The sequence below is a fragment of the Miscanthus floridulus genome, chromosome 1, assembly GCF_019320115.1.
Source record: "Miscanthus floridulus cultivar M001 chromosome 1, ASM1932011v1, whole genome shotgun sequence".
Classification (NCBI taxonomy): domain Eukaryota; kingdom Viridiplantae; phylum Streptophyta; class Magnoliopsida; order Poales; family Poaceae; genus Miscanthus; species Miscanthus floridulus.
Genome location: NC_089580.1, coordinates 22457726 through 22477885, shown reverse-complemented (window position 1 = coordinate 22477885; position 20160 = coordinate 22457726). Strand labels below are relative to the sequence as shown.

At 46.9% G+C, this 20160-nt stretch overlaps 2 protein-coding genes across 2 annotated transcripts; one reads left to right on the top strand and one right to left on the bottom strand.

The window, feature by feature from the left end:
- Nucleotides 1-9750: 9750 nt before the first annotated feature.
- LOC136453250 (uncharacterized) lies at nt 9751-11075 on the top strand. The gene is given in 2 exon segments (XM_066453837.1): nt 9751-9882; nt 9966-11075. Coding segments are annotated over 2 exon segments (1242 nt in total).
- A 6531-nt stretch (nt 11076-17606) lies between these two features.
- LOC136475794 (uncharacterized) lies at nt 17607-18167 on the bottom strand. Its single transcript, XM_066473404.1, has 2 exons — nt 18041-18167; nt 17607-17937 (listed from the first exon to the last, which is right to left on the bottom strand). Exons 1-2 carry the CDS (start codon nt 18087-18089, stop codon nt 17726-17728), a joined length of 261 nt encoding a protein of 86 aa, XP_066329501.1. The 5' UTR covers nt 18090-18167; the 3' UTR covers nt 17607-17725.
- Nucleotides 18168-20160: the final 1993 nt, after the last annotated feature.

Here is a 20160-nt window from a genome sequence, read left to right as displayed (position 1 = left end):
TAACATCGAAGGTTGTTAAGCCTCAAATAACGATGACCTTGGCTCTGATACCACTTGAAAGGTCCTAATGGCTAGAGGGGGGGTGAATAGCCTAATAAAAATTTCTACAACAATACTTAACAAAATGGTTAGACAATTATGAGGCGAAGCAAGTTGTAACACCCCGGTGTTACAATCTTATTTAGCGCCATAATTTTGACCTAACGGGTTTTACCGAAATGAGTTTCCTGGGCTTTAGAAGTCTTAACTTAGGTTTTAAAGTATCACTCGTGGCAAGTTATATCGCACTAGCTAGTTGAATAGTTCTGGGATATAGTCAAAACTGAAAGTTATACCTTCCTAAATCGGAAACGATTGACATTGACGTGTTAGCATTTAAATTCTCGCTAAATCCTTAAACATTAACTTTATATTATTGTATCGCTGGTTGTATCATGGTAAGTACTTTAGTGAGGGGTGGTGCGTAGAATGGTCTGAAGTAGCAGGGTTGCCCTAGAAGTTTTCGGAACCCTTTAGAACGCACGTAAAACTACGTTTGGTGCTCTATTCGTGAACTGACGCGCTGTGTGACGAACCTGTCTTGGCCTTCTCGCATCTTCTTCCCTTGTCGCTCTTTGGTCGCGCCGAGTGTTTTCCTAGCTAGCTGGTGGTGTGAACTTTGAGTTAGCGAGGTTGGTAGAACCTTAACCAAACTGTTTGGTAGCTTTGGCGTCGCTTTAAAAAGCATGCACAGCACTGATTTCGCCCTTTGGGCCTTTAGGGTCGCGGTCACCAGGCGTGTCTACACGCTTGGCCATGTCTGGCTGAGCGCTGGCCACGCTGAGCCACCGACGTTGCGCTGCTGTCCCCGCACGCTTGGGTGTCGTCTGCCATGCCTTGCCCCGCTGGCCAGTCTGTGAACGTCGACCGCATGCTGGGCCCATTAAGGTCACACTCGCTCCCTGTTGTGCATAGGCTGGGCAGACGCGGTGCTGTTGCCATTGACCGCGCGCATGCACTGCCTTTGGTGCTATCCGTGCTAGCCAACGCGCCTTGTCGGTCATGTGTGCCATGGCCGTCCTACCCCCCACCATGCCCTGATCACTCGGTCGGCTCACCGACCCGCTCTGCTCTACGTTTTAAGCCGTCTTGTCGTCGCTAGTCGCCATGGCCGCTTTTCCTTCCCTTCCTAATTCATCGGGCACGGAGCGTTTCCCTCCAATTCCTCGCGCGCCCTGGTGCCTGAGGTCTTAGGCTTACCACTACAGCCAACCGTGGTGGGAATCATCCACCAACGGCCGCGTGCGAAGCATAGCTGTCACCACCGTACTGTTTCTCTCTGGAATAGAGCATGGTTGGGGGCAAGGTCTGAACCTTCGGCAGAGGTTCGATTGATGGCACCGGTTGTCGTAATTTGTTCCCCTCTATCGGGTGCTCACCAGTTTTCGCCAGGTTCCTTGCCAAGCGACGCGGTAGCGCGGCCATGTCCACCATGGAGCGCACTGCTCTGGTCGCTCGCACGTGGCCGGGATCCTCCGGACTTTCCCCATCGCAACCGGCTGCGCGGCTTGTTTCGGGGTAAGCTCTTGTTGCTCCCTCACCTCCCTGTTGCTCTCATCACCGCGCTAGCTTGTCAGAACAGCCGCGCCACCACCGTAAACCACCGCTGCGGCTGTAGAGGGCCCTAGGGTGCCTCCCCATGCTCCACCGCATCCAATCGGCATCGGCCGGGTCGTAGACGGTGGTCGACCCCGTAGTTAGGCCAGCGTGGGTCCTCGATGTCCGGCGTGGTCGCGCTGCACCGCCCAGAGCCATGCCATCGTGCGCGGGGGTCCCTAGGACCTCCCCGTTCTAAAGACAAATACTACGAGGGCCTGGTCGTGAAACTGCTGTCGGTAGGAATAGTGCGGATAATGTTGGCATAAATATCACAAAGCTCGGGGTCATTTTTGAAAAGAAGCCAGCGCGCGCGGGCTCCCTACTCGTTGGGCCGGCCTGCTGCGCGTGCAGTCGCTCCCGCGTGGGCCGCTGTGGCTGCCGGGCTGAATCTTTTACCGCCACGCCGTAGGCCGCGTCGGGTCTGCTAGGCGGCGGCCTGTCTGCGCCGCCGGGACAGCCGGTTGCTGTGCCCCGTCTGGGCCGTTCACCGCACGTTGGGCCGGCTGTGCCGCCGCACTTGTTGCCACTGAGCGCGTGGACCGAGCGAGGCTGGTGTTAGCCCAAGCGGCCCATGTTCCTTTCTTAGTATTTCCTTTTATCAAAAACAGGGAACTGGTAAAATTAGTAATAAATCATGGAAAAGTCACAAAAATGCCACACCAGTTTGGTTGAGTCCCTAAAACCAGGATATACCTATTAGTGTAATTTGTTCACATACTTTGATGCTGTTTTTAGGATCTATATAATTAAAATGGGATACTTAATATTGTAAAATATAAACTTGTAGGGATTTTTCGGGGTAAATTGGTAATAGCATGGGATCTGAAATTTCTACAGTAGATCCCTAGCAATATTAGCTACTCACCATAAATTTTGTAGCTTCAAAATAACTAGTTGCTAATTAGATAATAATGTCCTACTGCGAGTAAACATTAACGATAGGATAAAATAAAGAAACATCGTTGGTTTATATAACTAAAAACAGTGTTGGGAAATAACGTCTTATTCGATAACATGGGTATGTAGCCTAAGTACGGTCGTCGTTAGATCTAGCTCGTTAACTTGAGCGGCGTAAAGCGTATTTATACGAGTCACGATTTCAGTTGATTAATTACATCTTTGCATTTCATCGCATGCATAGCATATAGGTACGATGATGAATCATAGAGTCATCGGGAGTTGCTGGAGAAATGGTGCTTTTGGAGACCATGTTGCCATGATGGAAAGCTAATTTCTAATTATATTTTACCCAGGCAAGCCCCGGTGCACAACCCCTATTTTCTGCAGTTTAAATTATATATGTGCATTAAGTTTTAAGGAGTTGAATGAAACCCACTTGCATATATATCTTTATCCTATGAGTCTTACTAGTATGACAGGATCGTGCAGATTGCTATGCTACAGGACTCTGGTAGAAGTTGAGTGATTGCCTGTCACTCGCGAGAGATAGGAAATATATTACTATCACTTGGAAAATATGAACATGGTGGAAAGGAAAATGGTGACTGGGCAGGGATGTGGTTTGGGTATTGGTGGGTGTAAGAAGTTGTGTCGCCGCAGAGGCGGGTCATAGCTTGGTTACACCGTTTTCCCCTGTCTAGTCGGTTAAGGACCGATCATTGCATATGACTCTAGGCAGGTCACAGACTTATTATCTCGAGCACATACTTGTGTATGGGCGCTTGGAAGACTTGTTGCTCTCTAGTCGCGGATCCGGCTCTTTCCGGACCGACTGTTAGGGTTTGTTTTTGGTGGAGGAGGCCCTTGCACCGCACTGAGTCCGAGACTCAGGGGCGGGGGCTTGGAGTCCTAGTTTGGACGGGGACCTGGACACTCGGGACAAGAGAGTGATGGGTTGGTCCTGCTTGTGCCTGGGGTACAAGCGGGGCGTGTGTTTTCGGGGTACCCAGCTAGGGACATTGATTCGCGAATCGCCGGGCTATCCGGTACGGCTTGTCTATGGTTTAGCATCGTAGTAAGAACTGAAAGATGGAAGGTGGACAAAGGAAATCTGATTGCTTACCACCTACTTGAAAGTAGCACAGGTGCTTACATAGAATGGTTAGTTAATGAACTAATGCGGCTTTTAATAAAAATTGAATATAAGGACGCACGCTTAGTAATGCTTTCTGCAAATGCAACCCACAAACCAGATAGCCTTGCATATCCTTGGAGTCTTTTCTTTTCTCCTATCGGATAAGTCTTGCTGAGTACAATTGAGTACTCAGGGTTTTATTCCCCCTGTTGCAGGTGACAGGTGGATGCTAAAGCTGACTCTTGTGTGTGGATTCCTCCTAGTGGGCTCAGAGAGGATTTCCTTTACGTTGCGATCGTAGTTTTTATTTATAACTCTCACCAAATGCTTTTATAAATAGAAGTTTAATAATCTGTTGTCGTAGTTTATATATCAATACTTCATCATGTCATTAATAGAGGTTTATTTCCGCTGTAACTCTGATCACATGTTTATATTCCGCTGTTTAATTAAATTGTTTACAACTCTGATAATATGATTTCATTCCACTATTATATTAATAGATATTACACTCTGATGTTGTATTAAAAGTGATGTAAGAAATGGTTAAGAATGAGGTAAGCTTTATTCTCTTATTTGTGATCCTGATGGCAAAAATGTGGATTTTCGGGTTCTCCCCTGGGGTGTGTCCGACAGAATCGAGTAATTTAGTGTTCTCCCTTGAGTGCTTAGTGTCTAATGGAAGACAAGCACTCCTGTGAGGCATTAGATTAGGTGGTTCTGCCACAGGTGGTATCAGAGCACAAATGAGGAAACAAGGCTTCAAAAACCTTTTCTAAACTAAAATTTGACAACCCATTGTTGCAAAAAGTTAGGACGTTCATATGCAAAGTTATATAAGTAGCCCTATTACTATGGTTATGTATCTAGGATAGATGGCACTCTGCTGACTTAGATAGGCTTGATCAAGTTTTCTGTAGGTACACTGACTCGAGCATAGTTCGATAGTATCAACTAGTTACAGGGAGAGAACGATGTGCCAAAATTCTGAGAATGGTTGCCCTATATGTGGCAACAGTGAAAGGACATATAGGACGTGCATTCATGCATATCCTGCCTATGCATTGTAGTACTCATTTTACTTGCAGATACGCCATCCATAGGTGTCACGCGTGTCGTATTGTGCACGATTGTCTCGTCCTATTCTAGAGTTAGGTCTGAACTGTGGCTTCGTGTTTCGCGTTCACCCGTGGTTCGCACCGGTCGTGACCCACGTCTCCCCGTACCCCTTTCTACGCTCTTGTCGGACCCTTGCCCTACAGTCGTACTAGTCAGTAATGGCATCGCATGTCGCTCGCCTCGAATTCATGGAATTTGGTTGATCCGCCGTAGTGATCTCGCGCGGGAACCCTGGTGAACCATGCCAGGACTACTGAACGCTCCGCCTTTACAAGTAGAGCCTGACTTAGCCATTAGTACCATCACTTGGCGCACTTTAGCTCGCTTAGCTTTTCCTTTGAGCCAGCTTTTCGCTCAGCCTTCCTTGCAACCACCGCCAGAGATGGCAGGAGCCTGGGTTAGTACCTACTGCATGAACGTTGAGGGTTTTCCTAGAATCCTACATGCCACTCTACAAAAGCTCAGAGTCAATGATCGCCCCGAGTATGAGGGCTGGGAGTATGAGGAACATAGCACCGAGCGGTGTGAGGTTACCGTCTACATCGGGAAGAGTGAAGAGTTCCCCGACCTCACTGAAGCCTGGAGTGTGACCACAACCGGGTTTCGCTTCGTCGACACCTACTAGGTTATGGCCCACAAAGCCTTACGGTACCTCTACTAGATCTATGAGGAGCCCATTGCTTGTACCCCCATGCGGTTCTTTCCTCCTTTGGACAAGAATCGGCGGGCATGGAGGGCCCGCATGGAGGCTTTGCAAGGACGAGATGTGCAAGAGGATAGTCCCACCATGGTGCACTTGACCACGTACCTGCTCGCTCTGGATGAGTAGTATGACCGTCAAGCCTTGGAGCTGAGGGCGTGCCTTCGGCACGCCGAGGAAGCCGAGATCTTCAACCGGATGCTCCAGGTGTAGCTCGCCGAAGCGCATGCTAGTGCTGCAGCTGCAAAGAGCCAGGAGACTGCCATGTCAAAAGCCTTGAAGGAAGCCGAAGATCGGCATGTTTATCAGCTGCGGGTGGCCTATCTTGTCACCAGGGCCGAGCGGTTTTAGACCAATAAAAATAATCACTAGGAAATCCCAAAAGCAAGAGCCAGCACTTAAGATTAAATTTAGCCCTACGCCAGTTTCTGCCCTCATCATGCTTACAGAAGGTAACATTGACATTATCAAAAACATGCAGACTCTCCTCCACTAGCGTATCTCGATCAAAGGTATGAGTGAGACGCACAAGAGCCTACCCCAGATTGGTGGGCTGGATGTCTAGAAATGTGACCCTCTTCTCTAGATGCAAGAAATCTCTGATCACTCCACGAACAGCAGCAAACTGAAGGGAATTACCAGGTAGGGGGTTGATGGTGACGATTGTGAGATTCTCATTCCTCATCGGTGGTCGAACAGGAGCCACCGCCTGCACCATGAACTCTCGGTTGGGAATGTCCTCATACTGTAGGTTCTCCGGGATAAAGGGAGTAGGATCGGAGCGTTGGAACACCATGAAATCTTGCAGAGATGGAAGGACAGCGGTGGTGGGGGGAGCGAACTATAGAGGAGGCGTGGGGTTTTCTCCACTGTCTATAGTTGCCGTGCAGGGATGCAAACGGTAGGTATATGAAGGGGCGGAGAGTTCCCAGGCGGAGGGGTTTGGCGTGGCTCCGGCCGGTAAAAAAATAGCTCTAGCTCTGGTTCATATGAAAAAAGCAGTTTTTTCTGATTCTGGTTTATTTTGTATGAAAATGTTTGGCAAAATGGTTTCTTCTAGTGTAAAGAAGATGTGAAATATCCAAAATACCCTTATTTTTTTCTTTTTCCTTTTTTCTCTTCATTTTTCTTTCTTTTTTTCTTTTTCTTTCCTTCTCCCTTCTTTTCTTCTCGTTATCCGAACGGCCTCACTCCTTACCGGCACCCAATCCCTCCATCCATCTCTCTCTCTCTCTCTCTCTCGAGCGTAGCAGGAGGCCGACCCACCGGAGCAGGGAGGGGCCGACAATGGGGCAGAGCTAGAGCTCGAGGCTGGCGAGGCAGAGCTGGAGACCGGCGGGGTGGAGCAGGGAGAGGCCAGCGGTGGGGCGGAGCGGAGCAGGGAGAAGCCGGTGGTGGGGCGGAGCTCGAGGCCGATGGAGTGGAGCATGGAGAAGCTGGCAGGGCGGAGCTCAAGGCCGACCAGGCGGCGTAGGGAGGCGGCCATCGGCGCGCGGCGTCGGGGAGGAGAGCAAGCCAGGGACAGGGATGGAAAGTGATGAGCTCGAGCCGGAATAAGCTCGAGCCGGAATAAGCCAGTATTTTTGGCTTCTCGCATGGGGAGGAACTGAGTCACTGGGTTTTGCGGGGCTTTTGCCGGCTTCTTGCCGCAAGCCGTTTTGCCTGTCGCCGTTTGGCAGGGCTTCGCCCGAAGCCGCTCGTGGAGCTACGGCAAAAGCCCTGCCAAAGGGGGGCTAAATAGTCAACCTTCTGAACTAAGGCCTTCTCTAACTGAGTGCTATTGGGTCGCACCGCGCTGTCCATTGCCCTAGCCACATTTAAGTTAGGCACAAATTTATTCGTGGGCCAAAAAGAACGAGCCATGTCAGTGAAAGAATTGAAGACAGGCGGGCTAGAAGGAGAGGGCCGCCCAGAAACATCAATACCAAACCATTTTTTCAAAAGGAAGAAGTCCACTTTACCTCCCTCATCTTTTGCGATAGTCAGCTTTGCGTCCCTGATCCCAAAAACCAGAGAAATGACCTCCCTCATCTATCCAAACCATGCACATGACCCCCAGTCCTGGTTTTAGCTGTGATTTCGGCTTTGTTGGCGCCACGGTGAATATGGGCCAAGCTGACTCAGTCCTAGGCTAAATAGAAAGGAAGAGGTCCCGTGAGCCAAAAAAATCCCCCCAAACACCGAAGACGACGCCCCACGTCTGAGACGATGCCCACGTCGGCAAATGGAGAAGGGGAGCAGCGGCGAGGCGGTGGGATCTGGGCGCTAGTCGAGCGCAGCGCGCAGCACGCAGCGTGCAGGCAGGAGCATTGCCGCTGCTCGAGCACCGGTCGCCGCAAGCAGTGAAGCATAGGATTTGTGCTGACCAGGGTGAGCGGTAAGGCACAAATGGATCTATGTAGTTTTGAGTTGTTTTTGTTTCGGATTCCTTGATTCCCTTGGAATTTGTGTTATTTAACTAGTGATTGGTACATCTGACTATGATTATAGCCTTTGCTTTATAGTGTTCATCATATTTTAAGGCCAACAGGCGCCTTTATGTAGCACTTGTAGTCATATTTTAAGCACTGATGTTGTTTATTGGACCGATTTGATCAGTACTGAACCGCATAGCATGTATGTTTTGCATGTAGGCTTTAGGTGCTTAGCAATGGATGGTTGTGACTTGCTCCCTGTTCGGTTCCATTTTAATGGGGAGTTCGTGAGGAAAAGCGATAGACTGTTTTATGATAGAGGAACTGAAGCTATGTCTTTTATAGACCGAGATAAGATGTCACTGCCTGAAGTTGTTGGTCATCTCCGTGACCATTGCAATGTCAAAGAAGGCACAATGTTGCATTGGCTATTTTTAGGGACAAACATGAGTACAGGCCTAAGAGCTCCAGTTGATGACAAAGTGTGCCGGTACATGTCTGACAACACTACTGAAGATGGTGTTGCCGATGTGTTCGTTGAAAATCATGCGCTGGATGTAATAGCTAATGCAAGTGAGTATGAGGGAGAGATGGAAGCTGGCTCAGAGGATGATGACATAGAAGATGAAGATCTACATCCTTTGGCTATTTGGAGAAAATATGAAAGCAAAGAAGAAGTAGAGAAGCAAGTTGCCCTTGTTAGAGAATTTTACAGTAGTCCAAGTAAAGGGAAAGAACAAGCAAAGCACATGCCTGGAGAGACATCGAGAGGTGATGATGAAGAGAAGTCTGACACTGATGTAGAAGAGAAGTCTGACACTGATGTAGAAGAGAAGTCTGACACTGACAGTGAGTACATGCCTGGAGACTCATGCAGTTCAGGTGATGATGATGAAGCAGAGCAAATACATAAGAAATTTAAGGATTTCAAGAAGAAGTTCAAGAGGGGTGAGGCAACAAGCTTAGATGATGTGATATATGAGGGTGTTGCATCTAGGCCTAGAACTGGGCAAGATGATGAGGATGATGGCAACTGCACTCCATATGTAGATAGTACTGATGCAGAATCTATTGATGAAGGGCAAGGTAGCATGCATCCAAGATTTAACAAGAAGAATCATATTGTCAATTTTAAGTTGGGAATGAAGTTTAGTTCTAAGAAGCAATTCAAGAAGGCTGTAATTAAACATGGCCTGGATGAGAGACAGGTTATTGTCTTTGCTAAGGATGATCCAAAGAGGGTGAGGGCCAAATGTGACTGGAAAGGTTGTCCATGGGTATGTTTGTTGTCAAATACTTCTAGGTCTGATAGCTGGCAGATATCTACATTTGTAAATAATCACATGTGTCCACCAAGAAGAGACAACAAACTAGTCACCTCAACTGTAATTGCTAAAAAATATGAGAAGTTCATTTTTGCCAACCCATGCTGGAAACTTGGGCATATGTTGTAGACAGTTCAAGAAGAAATGTTTGCCAAAGTTTCTATGTCCAAGCTAAAGAGAGCAAAAGCACTAGTGATGAAGAAAGCATTGGATGCAAGTAAAGGGCAGTACTCTAGGCTGTATGACTACCAGATGGAGCTTCTCAGAAGCAACCCAGGAAGCACTGTTATTGTTAACAAGGAAGATAATGTAGAGCCTCCTATTTTTAGAAGAATGTACATATGTCTGCATGCTTGTAAGAGAAGGGTTCAAAGCTGGTTGCAGGAAGGTTGTTGGGTTAGATGGTTGTTTCTTCAAAGGAGCAACTAATGGTGAACAATGAAAATTGGGATTGGTTGGGCTATTGTGGACAAGGAGAACAATGAAAATTGGGCTGTTGGGAGGGATGCTAATAACTAGATGTATCCTATTGCTTGGGCTGTTGTGGACAAGGAGAACAATGAAAATTGGGATTGGTTCTGTGATCTGCTCTTTAGGGATGTTGGTGTGCATGGAGGAAAGGAATGGGTTTTCATCTCAGACCAACAAAAGGTAACCAGATGTATCCTTTTTGTTGTTTTCACAATTCTAAACATGTGATGGTAGATGCTTTATAATTTTTCCAACTTGTGTAGGGAATTCTTAATGCAGTTAGCAAATGGGCACCAGAAGCTGAACATAGGAACTGTGCTAGGCACATTTATGCCAACTGGAAGAAGGAGTTTCCCATGAAGGACTACCAGAAAAGGTTTTGGATGTGTGCTAAAGCACCTTGCCTTATGCTTTTCAACTTGGCAAAAGCGAGACTAGCACAAAAAACCAGAGAAGGGGCACAAGCTATTCTAAACACTCATCCATAGCATTGGAGCAGAGCTTGATTCAGGTTGGGCTCTAACTGTGACTCAGTAGATAATAATATTTGTGAGTCATTCAACAAATGGATCATTGAGGCTAGGTTCTTCCCAATAATCGCCATGCTAGAAACAATTAGAAGAAAAGTAATGGTGAGGATCCAAGAACAGAGAACTAAATTAGGGAAGTGGACAAGTGCTATATGCCCAAACATCAATAAAAAATTAAATGTCTATATATCTTTGTCTGCACACTGCCATGCCATCTGCAATGGGGAAGAGAAATATGAAGTTAAGCATTACGACAATAGGTTCACAGTGGATTTGGTATCAAAGACATGTTCATGTAGGTATTGGCAATTGTCTGGACTTCCATGTTGCCATGCCATTTCTTGTATTTTGTTCAAGGCCAACTGCCTAGATGAATATGTGGCCGACTGCTACTTTGTGTACCATTTCAAACAAACATACAGCCGTTGCTTGAATCTAGTTGAGGGTATGAATAGCTGGCCCTCATCTAATAGGGTACCCCTTAGAGCTCCTGGTTATGTGAAGATGCCAGGCAGGCCAAAGACTAAGAGGAGAAGGGAGCCCACAGAAGTTAGAAAGGCCACTAAAATGCCAAAAACTGGAACTGTTATAAAATACAGCAAATGCCACTTGCCTGGGCACAACAGGACAACATGTACCAATATAAGTGGAGCAGGAAGTTCACAGGCAGGAGGATCTCAGTCAGCCGGAGGTAGCTCACAGCCAAAAGGAAATGAGTCATATGCAAGATCACAGCCAACAGGATCTCATTCGGCTGCAGGAAGTAACCAAAATGCTATTTTTGTGCTGTCCAACACACAAAAGAGCAGCACAAGCGGTACAAAAAAGGAGTTCCACAGCTGATGTATCTACTGCACAGAGCAACAAAAAGGTAAGTTTACCTATATCTCAAAGTTTTAACTTATGCATCTTGTATTTTAAATTCATTCTTCGAACATCATGTACATCTTGCTTCATCTGACTTATGTAGGCAAAGGCAACAAACTCACAGAACATCATCAAATCAAGTGCACGTGCAAGGGTTTCAACAATTTCTTCTAGGTCAGCTACAATAAACCTACAAGCTAGAGTGCCCACTTCCAATGTTAATTCTAGTGTGCATGTACAGTTAACTGGCGGGACTGCATCTGTGACTGTGTTAGCTCAAGAACCGGCCAAGAAGAAGCCCAAGCCTGCTCCAAAGCAATCTGGAATTGCTCCACTCCAAATGCTTCCTCCATGGCAATCTGATAGGCTGTGATGTGTACAGTCTGCTGGCTGTATGCCAAACTTGAATAATTATGTAGGCAGGAAACTTAAGTTCTGTGGTTGATTACCTTTTATGTATGCCAAACCATGTGTTATGCCAAACATCTGGCTTTTATCTATTTGCTACTTATGCCATGTATGACAATTATTTGCACTTTTATCCATTCGTCAGTGTTGTGTTATCTGTGAGTACATGCCTATGTTATCTGTATGGTTCCTGCATAGTGCAATTATTTGCCTATGTTATCTGACATTATTATGGTGTATGCATTGGTTCCTGCATAGTGCAAATATAAGATTTAACATGTATTGCTTTGTTTCTTTTCTAGCACGACAAGAGACAGCTTGTTGGCAAAAAAAGAAGGGAATTTGATTCATGCCATTACAAAGGGTAACATCCTGCCGATGCCGGCAAACATTGACTACTTATATATTTGCATCACAACCAACACAAGGAGAATGGCAGAATTGAAACCTAACAACGCTAGGACAGCAACACCAACACACATCATCCAATTCAAATGTCCTTGCTTCTTCTTGCCTCCCTTCTTGGCCGAAGCTATAGTCCTCCTGTGCTCATACACACCAGCAGCTTCTTTCTTCATCACCTGTTCATACATCTCAGCTTGCACACTATCATCTGTCATCTCCAATGGATGGTAATGACACATCTCAGATTTTGGAAGCATCCCATAATTAATAAGAAAGTTGGTATATTCTTCTTCGAACATGTAGAAATCACAAAGAGGAAACTGCAATGCCAAACCAACAGAATAAATCAGAAACCCTAAATTTCAATTACCATCGACAATTTCAATAAGAAAACCAAACCTTCTTGTACTTCCTCGGGCATTTGAAGAACCTTTCCATTGGGTGCTTGTCTGATTTTGACAACAGCTCTAAAATCCTCCCCATGCCGCAGTAAGGATACCAGATCAGCGGCAGCCCACTCTCTCCTAGCGGTGGCTCTCCCGCAAAAACTGGCTGCGGGAGGAGAACATGCGACGTGCTAGGGTCCATGGGAGACGGCGGTGAGCAGGTGCCGGAGGCAAGGAAGAACTAGCGTCAGCGGCGGGGTGGCTAGGGTGCGTGAGCAGGGGCCCGCCCGGGATGCTCTTGCCTGCGCCCTGTGCCCGACCAGCGCCTAGATCCCACCGCCTCGCCGCTGCTCCCCTTCTCCGTTTGCCGGCGTGGGCGTCGTCTCCGGCGTGGACGAACAAGGCCGCCTGTGTGCAAGCTAAGGTTGTAATTTGGGGGGATTTTTTTTTTTTTTTTTTGCTCACGGGACCTCTTCCTTTCTATTTAGCCTGGAGCTGAGTCAGTTTGGCCCATATCCACCGTGGCGCCAACGAAGCCGAAATCACAGCTGAAACTAGGACTGGGGGTCATGTGCATGGTTTGGATAGATGAGGGAGGTCGTTTCTCTGGTTTTCAGGATCAGGAACGCAAAGCTGACTATCGCAAAAGATGAGAGAGGTAAAGTGGACTTCTTCCTTTTCAAAACATCAGTCGCTCCATTCTTGGGCTTGCCAAGATCCTTGCCTGCTCCAAAGATCTCCAAGTTATTACAGGCAGCGGCAACATGCCCGGGTTTTCGGCACGCGCGGCAACGTATTGGGCCTCTGCAATTGACTCGCCAGTGACCAGTAGCAAGGCAGCGGCTGCATGCCATTGTCGGTTGCGTGTCCCGAGCCATGGCCGAAGCAGAGGAAGAAGAACCAGGGGCGACGGCGTAAGGAAAAACAATGACATGGAAAACCAAGCGCCGCGCCGGAGCATGAAGGGAACGTTGCTGGCCCAAGGGAACCGCATTAGCTCCCGAGCGAGGGGGAGATTTGACAGCTTCATCAAAGGTTTTGCGGCCAGGTTTAGAAGCAGCAGAGGACCAGGAGTTGGCTTCTTCAAGCAAGTAAAAGTCAAGCTCACGACGCCAGTTAGGACTGCCATTGCCCCAGAGGAAGAACAAGACTTTGAAGGAGTCGCAAAAGAACGAACGAATATTGGCAATGAAGAAACCCACAAGCTTGGTCGAAACAATGAACTTGAAAGTACGCCAAGCTGAGAGACCTTAAACTGGGCAGCAGAGCCACCAATGGCGGCTTGCAAGAGCACTCCAACAGAAGCAGGGGAGAGGCGGAACTTGGAGCGGCCAAAAGCGCAACAAGGAAGAACGCCGACTAATTAAATCCAGGCCGAGAGACCGGCAAGCCCAACTTGGCCTTGATGGCCCTGTTCGCTTCTCCAGTGTTTTGGCTTGGTTTTTCACGAAGCGAACGGGGCCGATGTCAGCCTGGATCTTTAACCCCGGCGAGAACGAAAGACCGGGGAACTCCATGAGAGGAGGAGAGGGCAGAGACACACCTTGAGAGAGGACGGAGAAGAAGGCGCATGCGGAGAGCACCCCACGAGACAACGGCCCCGTTCGCTTGTCTTAAATTTAACTTATTCGGCTTGTTTTTTCAGCCAGAACAGTGTTTTTTTCTCACACCAATTCAGCCGAAACAGTATTTTTTTAGCCAGTTTCAGCCAAAATTCAGACCCAGCGAACGGGGCCAACCAGTAAACGACTCACCGGAACGGAAAGGAGGGCACCGGACCAGACCAGCGGTGGGCACCAAGCAGGTGCTCACCGGCGGGGAACCAGCTCCGTCAGCGTTCTTTTTCAGGGCTTTACTGCTGTTATATGGATTTTTATTAAGACAATTTATTTATAACTGTATAGAAATCAAATTGCTAGTTTTATTTATTTATTATTCTAAATTTACTGTTTATTGTATTAGGCATAAACACTTTTATGTGTTTATTCAAACTCAAACTGAATGCAGGTCCGAGCCGTTGGTGGTGCCCTCGGTGGTGAGGGCCGCGCAAGAACGTTGTCTTGTGTTGGCTGGAGCCAGGAGGTTTACTGTCAGTCCGTCACCTGTTCATGTTCATGTTCATGATCATGAAATTCAGAAACACAAAATCTGTGCGTCACTCAGGCATTCTTTTGCCCTTCGTCACACGATTTTCGCTGCCGTCCGATCTGTTCTCCGATCCATCCACACCTTGCGTTGGTTTTGGTAGGGCTGGTCCCCACGCGTGAGCAAAAGAGTAACAGGCGCCGGTCCCCATGCGGGATCAAGTGTAGGTCCCTGAGGGCTCCATCTGGATGCCTTGAAGTCTTGAAGAGACCATGCGTAGGTGTGCAGCTTCACTGTATGCTGGTGGGGACCATGCATGCTGGCGGGGACCATGCATGCGCGGGTTGGACTTCGGCGTGCTGTGTCACATCCCATCTAGCACCTGCTGACCCGTCCCATCATCTCGTGCAGATTGTTCTTTTAGGAGAGATTTCATGTCATTGTACCGTATTTTTACGGGTTCTGTTTAGGCGTAAATTCTGTATTTAATTGGGGTAAACTAATTCTGTGTTGTTTTTCTCTTGTATTATGAAATTTGTATGTTTTATTTGATTTTTTTAAATTCTTTTAATTTGTCTTTCATAGAAACAATCTGTTAATTTGTTTGGCATATTTATTTTAAATCTGTATGTTTTATTTGCTTCTTCTTCGGAACTCTTACAATTTGCCTTTCATAGAAATAATATTGTCGGTTTCATAGACCCGGTGTCCCTCGATGACCGGCTTCTACGCCCGGGCTCGGCCCACGAAAACAACATATAGTTCATGGGCCGGTCCAAAAATCTAAAACACAGCAGGCCGGAAGGGTAGTCCGGTCGCCGACCGGAAGGTCTACCTTTAAGAACAAGTGCACGTTCGTCAACTTCTTCGACCCACCTCTCCGACCTGAGCACTCGCTTTAGGCACCAACCGTCTCCAAAGCAGTCTCTCTAATCGGAAGGCCTGCCCCAAAACGCTGCTTCCGACTCCGACCCCGCGACCGGGGCTCATGGGAACCCTGCTCACCGTTCTTCTCCGACCGACGCACTGAGAGCCGACTGGAGCCGCCCGACCGGGGGCACCCCGTTCGGAAGGAACCAGAAGACGTGCGGAGAAAGGCAAGGCATGGCTCACAAGTCAAAACCACTGTACCAGGGACCATACCCTGCACGAAACAGTGCTCTGCAGCCACCCTGACACAAAGTATTGTAGGGGCCGCTAGAAACTCCCGTATGGTAAAGCCCCCCGTGTGTCTCTGGACATCGATCGCAGTATGGGCTCTAGGATTTGCCATATCGGGTGAACATAGCGCGGCTTCTCACATGCCACTAGGCATCAAGAAGTATTTTACATGTATCAGCGTCATCCTTCCTGAAGAAGATAGCTCGACCTCCCGTGCACATCTGACATCCTATAGTGACATCGACAGTATTGGGGGCGTCAACCATTATCCAGTTTTCATCATCGTGGGCAGCAAGGCTTAGAAACATCCGTAAAAGGGGGTGCGCTCCTTCCAACAAAAGGGGGTCGACTTCTTTAAGCTCAGACTCACTAGATCGACATCAACACTCCCGACCGCAATCCTTCCGGTCGGAGCCAACCGAACCTCTTGTACACCTCCTCCTTTCTCCTTCTCGTTTGTAACCCCACTATAGACTTCGAGCACCTGGGCTCAGGAATAAAGTCACCGACCGATCTCGACTGGACGTAGGGCACGTTGCCTGAACCAGTATAAATCTTATGTCATTGAGTGCTAGGCAACCTCCGATCACAACGTGCAACAAAACTATAAATATTTACTAGTTGGTCACTTTCTGCACCGACAAATATGTTGATTTGTTTTGTTAATCTGATCTGATTTTTTAATTTTTCTATTTTTATTTTGATTTTTGCATTTATTTGATTTTTTATATTTGGTTCCTTAGATGTGGATCGTGTGCTTATGGAAATCGAGTGTTTCCTAGGCCTAAAACACTCGATTTTCTTGGTCCGGTAGAATCGAGTGCTCCGAGGAGATCTGACTAAAGATGGCAACGGGGCTTCGATCCCCGATTCCCCGCGGGGAATTCCTCTATTAGGGGACGGGGACGGGGCCAATTTCTCCCCCACGGGGATCCAAATGGTAGGAAAACAATCCCCGTCGGGGCTGGCGGGGACGGGGATGGGGATCCATCCTCCGAACCCGATCCCCGCAAACCCGCCCCGCTTAGAGCATATAGAAGTGGATTTAATGGATTTGTGAGATCTTGTGTGCGATTTCTTTGTAATTTTTGTAAGCAAGTGTGCCGGTCTCTAAACTAAGCATCTTATTTCTTGTTGCAAGATGCGTTCTATGGTCGACATTTCTTCTTCTGTATAATTGGTTTGAGTACTATAGATTTTTGTATAGCGGGGACGGGGACCCCGTCGGGTATGTTTCCCCGCTCGGGTTCAGGGATGGGGAGAGATCGTCCCCCGCGAGCCTTGGCGGGGACGGGGACGGGGAAATTTCTCCCCCGCGGGGACGGGGATGGGGAGGCAAAACCCGACGGGGAATTCCCCGTTGCCATCTTTAGATCTGACACTCGGGTGTCAGGTCCTTGTGAAACACGCGAGGGGATGGTAGACACACTCGTGCCGTTGCTACACTGCCTTGGGTAGAGTAATAGACCACCTCCTATTTGCAACTGGTGAGCTCGATCGTGAAGTTTTCCCAGGATTTGGTTGATAATTGATCGCTGTTTAGAATTCAGAGCAACGGATAGGGTTTTTAATTTCAGTATGCAAAAATTTTGGCCACCACTGAAATTATCGAATTTTATGAAATTTAGCCGAAATTTCGCCGATTTTTTTTAGGGATTAGCACATGAAGTATGCTTTTTCTAAAAAAAGTTTAGATTTAAACAAATATTAGTATAATTATGACTACACATCTATTGAATAAAAGAACATGCAATATAAACAATAGAAAAATATAAGTTAGAGTTATATAACACATGTATTAGTGTATTATAAAATTTCGGAGTTTTCTTCCAGTCACCGCCGAAATTACCGAATTTCGCAAAATTCGGCTGAAATTTCGCCAAATTTTGAAGCCTATTAGCTGTGTTGCTGTCTGGTCTGTTGGGAGAAGAACGTCAACCGATAGCCTTCAGGCACATTCCTTATGGATTTTGAGTATTTTTCATGACCTCGCATCGCTTGTTCAGTAATACTAGGACTGTACTGTAAGACACATACTTTCATTATTACTAAACATACTTCATTATTCTAGACACAAAAAAAAACATACTTCATTATTCATTAATATTCAGCAACGACACTATTCAGACGATCACAATGCAACTTGGTATCGCCCCTGCATGCGCGGCTCCAGCTATAAACCTATGCCTGCCGTGGGCAGTTGAAGGTATCGCCGGTGGCGAGGTGGTGAAGCACGCAGTTGATGCCGTTCTTGGGGGCGCACTCGCAGGCGCAGCCGTCCAGCTTCTGGTACGGGTAGTTGTCGCAGGTGATGTACCCGCCCTGGATGCACACCACCGGGCACGGCTCCGGCGCCGCCAGCGTCCCGCCGATCTCACCCAGCACGACGAGCCCTGATTCATCACAACATACAGAAATCGATCGAGCTCAATGAAGAACCACGCATTATCTCAAGATAGAGAGCTTGGCTAGCAAACGTCGCACATGTCAGCTTACCGGAGAGGAGGAGGATGCAGGTGAGAGTGAGCAGCTTCATGGAGGCCATTTTCTCCTACACTTTGCTTTGCTGGTGTATTGTAACTGTGTTGCAATGGCTGCATAAGTGCATATCGATGTGTTTATATAGGGCAGATGGCAATACGAAGATGTGACTCAGCAATTCAGTATGCTTGGAATAGTAGATAGGATAAGGTTATGAGTGGCTGAAGCCTACACGTCTCTCCAATGCAAATTACCGTACTTGGTCTTTTGCAAGCCAATTAGTCCATCACTCCATTGGGCAATCAGAAATAATTCAGAAGTTCGGTCAACTGAAAAAAATTGAAATTGCAAAAGTCCTTCGATATATAGATGTCAAAATATGGAAAGCGGTGGACTGCACTAAAATAGCACGCCATATCTCACTGCTTCCGCTGCAAGTAAGGGATAATCATTGAATAATTCATCAGAGATTAGGTAACACAGCTTCCTGGAAGCTCCATTTCAGCCTTTAAGGACTGAAGAGCATCTTGAATCACTTCAGAAATGGTTTTATACTTTTATATGTGGCCCTGTTCGTCTTCGTCTCAACAACCTCCATTATTTGTGGCGCTACGCTAAGTTTTTTCTTTTCTTTTTCTTCAGCTTCTGCGAGGCAGCGCTAGGAAACTGTGTTAGGAACGTAACGCCGTCTCGGTTGATTGCATCATGTGACGTAGGAGTACTTGTACTAGTTGCCTGATCACAATTCACAAGCACGCACGGGAACCCGAAGATAGCGGCCGGTGGTCCATAGGCCATAGGCCATAGCCCATAGTGGAGCTTGCGGCACCAGCACCGCGTACCCCAGTGGCCCAGTCCATTGTCGAGGCCGGGCTAGAGGTTACTTGATGGGCTTAACGACCCATGTTCTAGGTTGGGCTGAACGACCACGCTGGTGGGCTATTTAGAGCCTGTTTCAGCCTAAGTTTTGTCAAGTGAAAATGACGAGGCAAAACGCCTGTTACTTTTTTTCATTCCAATTTTTCTAATAATATAAGGATCCGGCTTCGTCTCTTGAACCCATGAGAACCAGACCAATTTTTATAAAAGTTGAGGAACGTATAAAACCAAAACCACTCAAAAACCAATCCTAGCATTATTTGGCCATCCAAAAGAAGCAAAGAACTACATAGCCGTCGTTTCTAGCGCCCGACAAACATGGGAGAAGCGATCATTGATTTCATCACACCTTTGCAACTGTGACCAATGTCGTAGCCAATCCGTTCCTTTGAATAAAACCTGCAAAAGAAATTTGGGTTGACATTTCTCTAAAACCATATCATTTCTTACTAGCCATAAGTCCAACAAATGGGTGCACCACCTGTCAATAACAACGTCTTATTTGATCTACCCCTTTGTGCCAATCATAAAAGATATCCATTACATTCAAAAGGGATTTGAGCCCAAAACGATGTATCGCTTGCCATAAGAACTTAGCATACAAACACTCGAAGAAGAGGTGTTGAATAGTTCCATCCCTACTACAAAACACGCAAGATTTGTTCTCATTCTATTTTTTTAATAAATTATCTTTGGGAAAATGGTGTTCTTGCCCCTTACACACATGTGTAATTGTGATTTTACCCTTGCTTTTCTAACTTTGTGATTTTGCCCTTAACTGTAGCAAAGTCAACGCGTTTTTGCCCCTGGTCAACGCGAATTTGCCCTTGTTTTTACCGTTGACCAGGGGCAAAATCGCGTTGACTTTGCTATAGTTAAGGGCAAAATCACAAAGTTAGAAAAACGAGGGCAAAATCACAATTTCACGTCAAAGTAGGGACAAGAACACAAGAGCCCCATTATCTTTAGTTAAAATCACCCCTCTCTTAATGAACCACAAAAAAAATTCAGTGGTATATGTAAACGCCAAATATCCTGGGATACTTTAAAGCCCGTATTGACAAGGTGTTTATACATGGAGTTTACTGTGAACTCGCCCACTGCTTTTAAGGAGCCAAAAGAACCTATCTCATCCAACTTGTAAGTTAATGTTTGCTACTTTTGCTACTAAGTTATTCCACTCAGCCAGCTTAATTCCCAGTAAAGCCCTTTTGAAGGAAACATTTAGAGGAATTGCCTCTAGAGTATTTGCTAAA

Excerpts from the sequence above, each read along its gene's own strand:
- LOC136475794 (XM_066473404.1), bottom strand. The coding sequence starts at position 18,089 with ATGGCCTCCATGAAGCTGCTCACTCTCACCTGCATCCTCCTCCTCTCC. Across the intron at positions 17,938-18,040 it reads CTGCATCCTCCTCCTCTCCG|GGCTCGTCGTGCTGGGTGAG; the intron begins GTAAGCTGACAT and ends GTGATGAATCAG.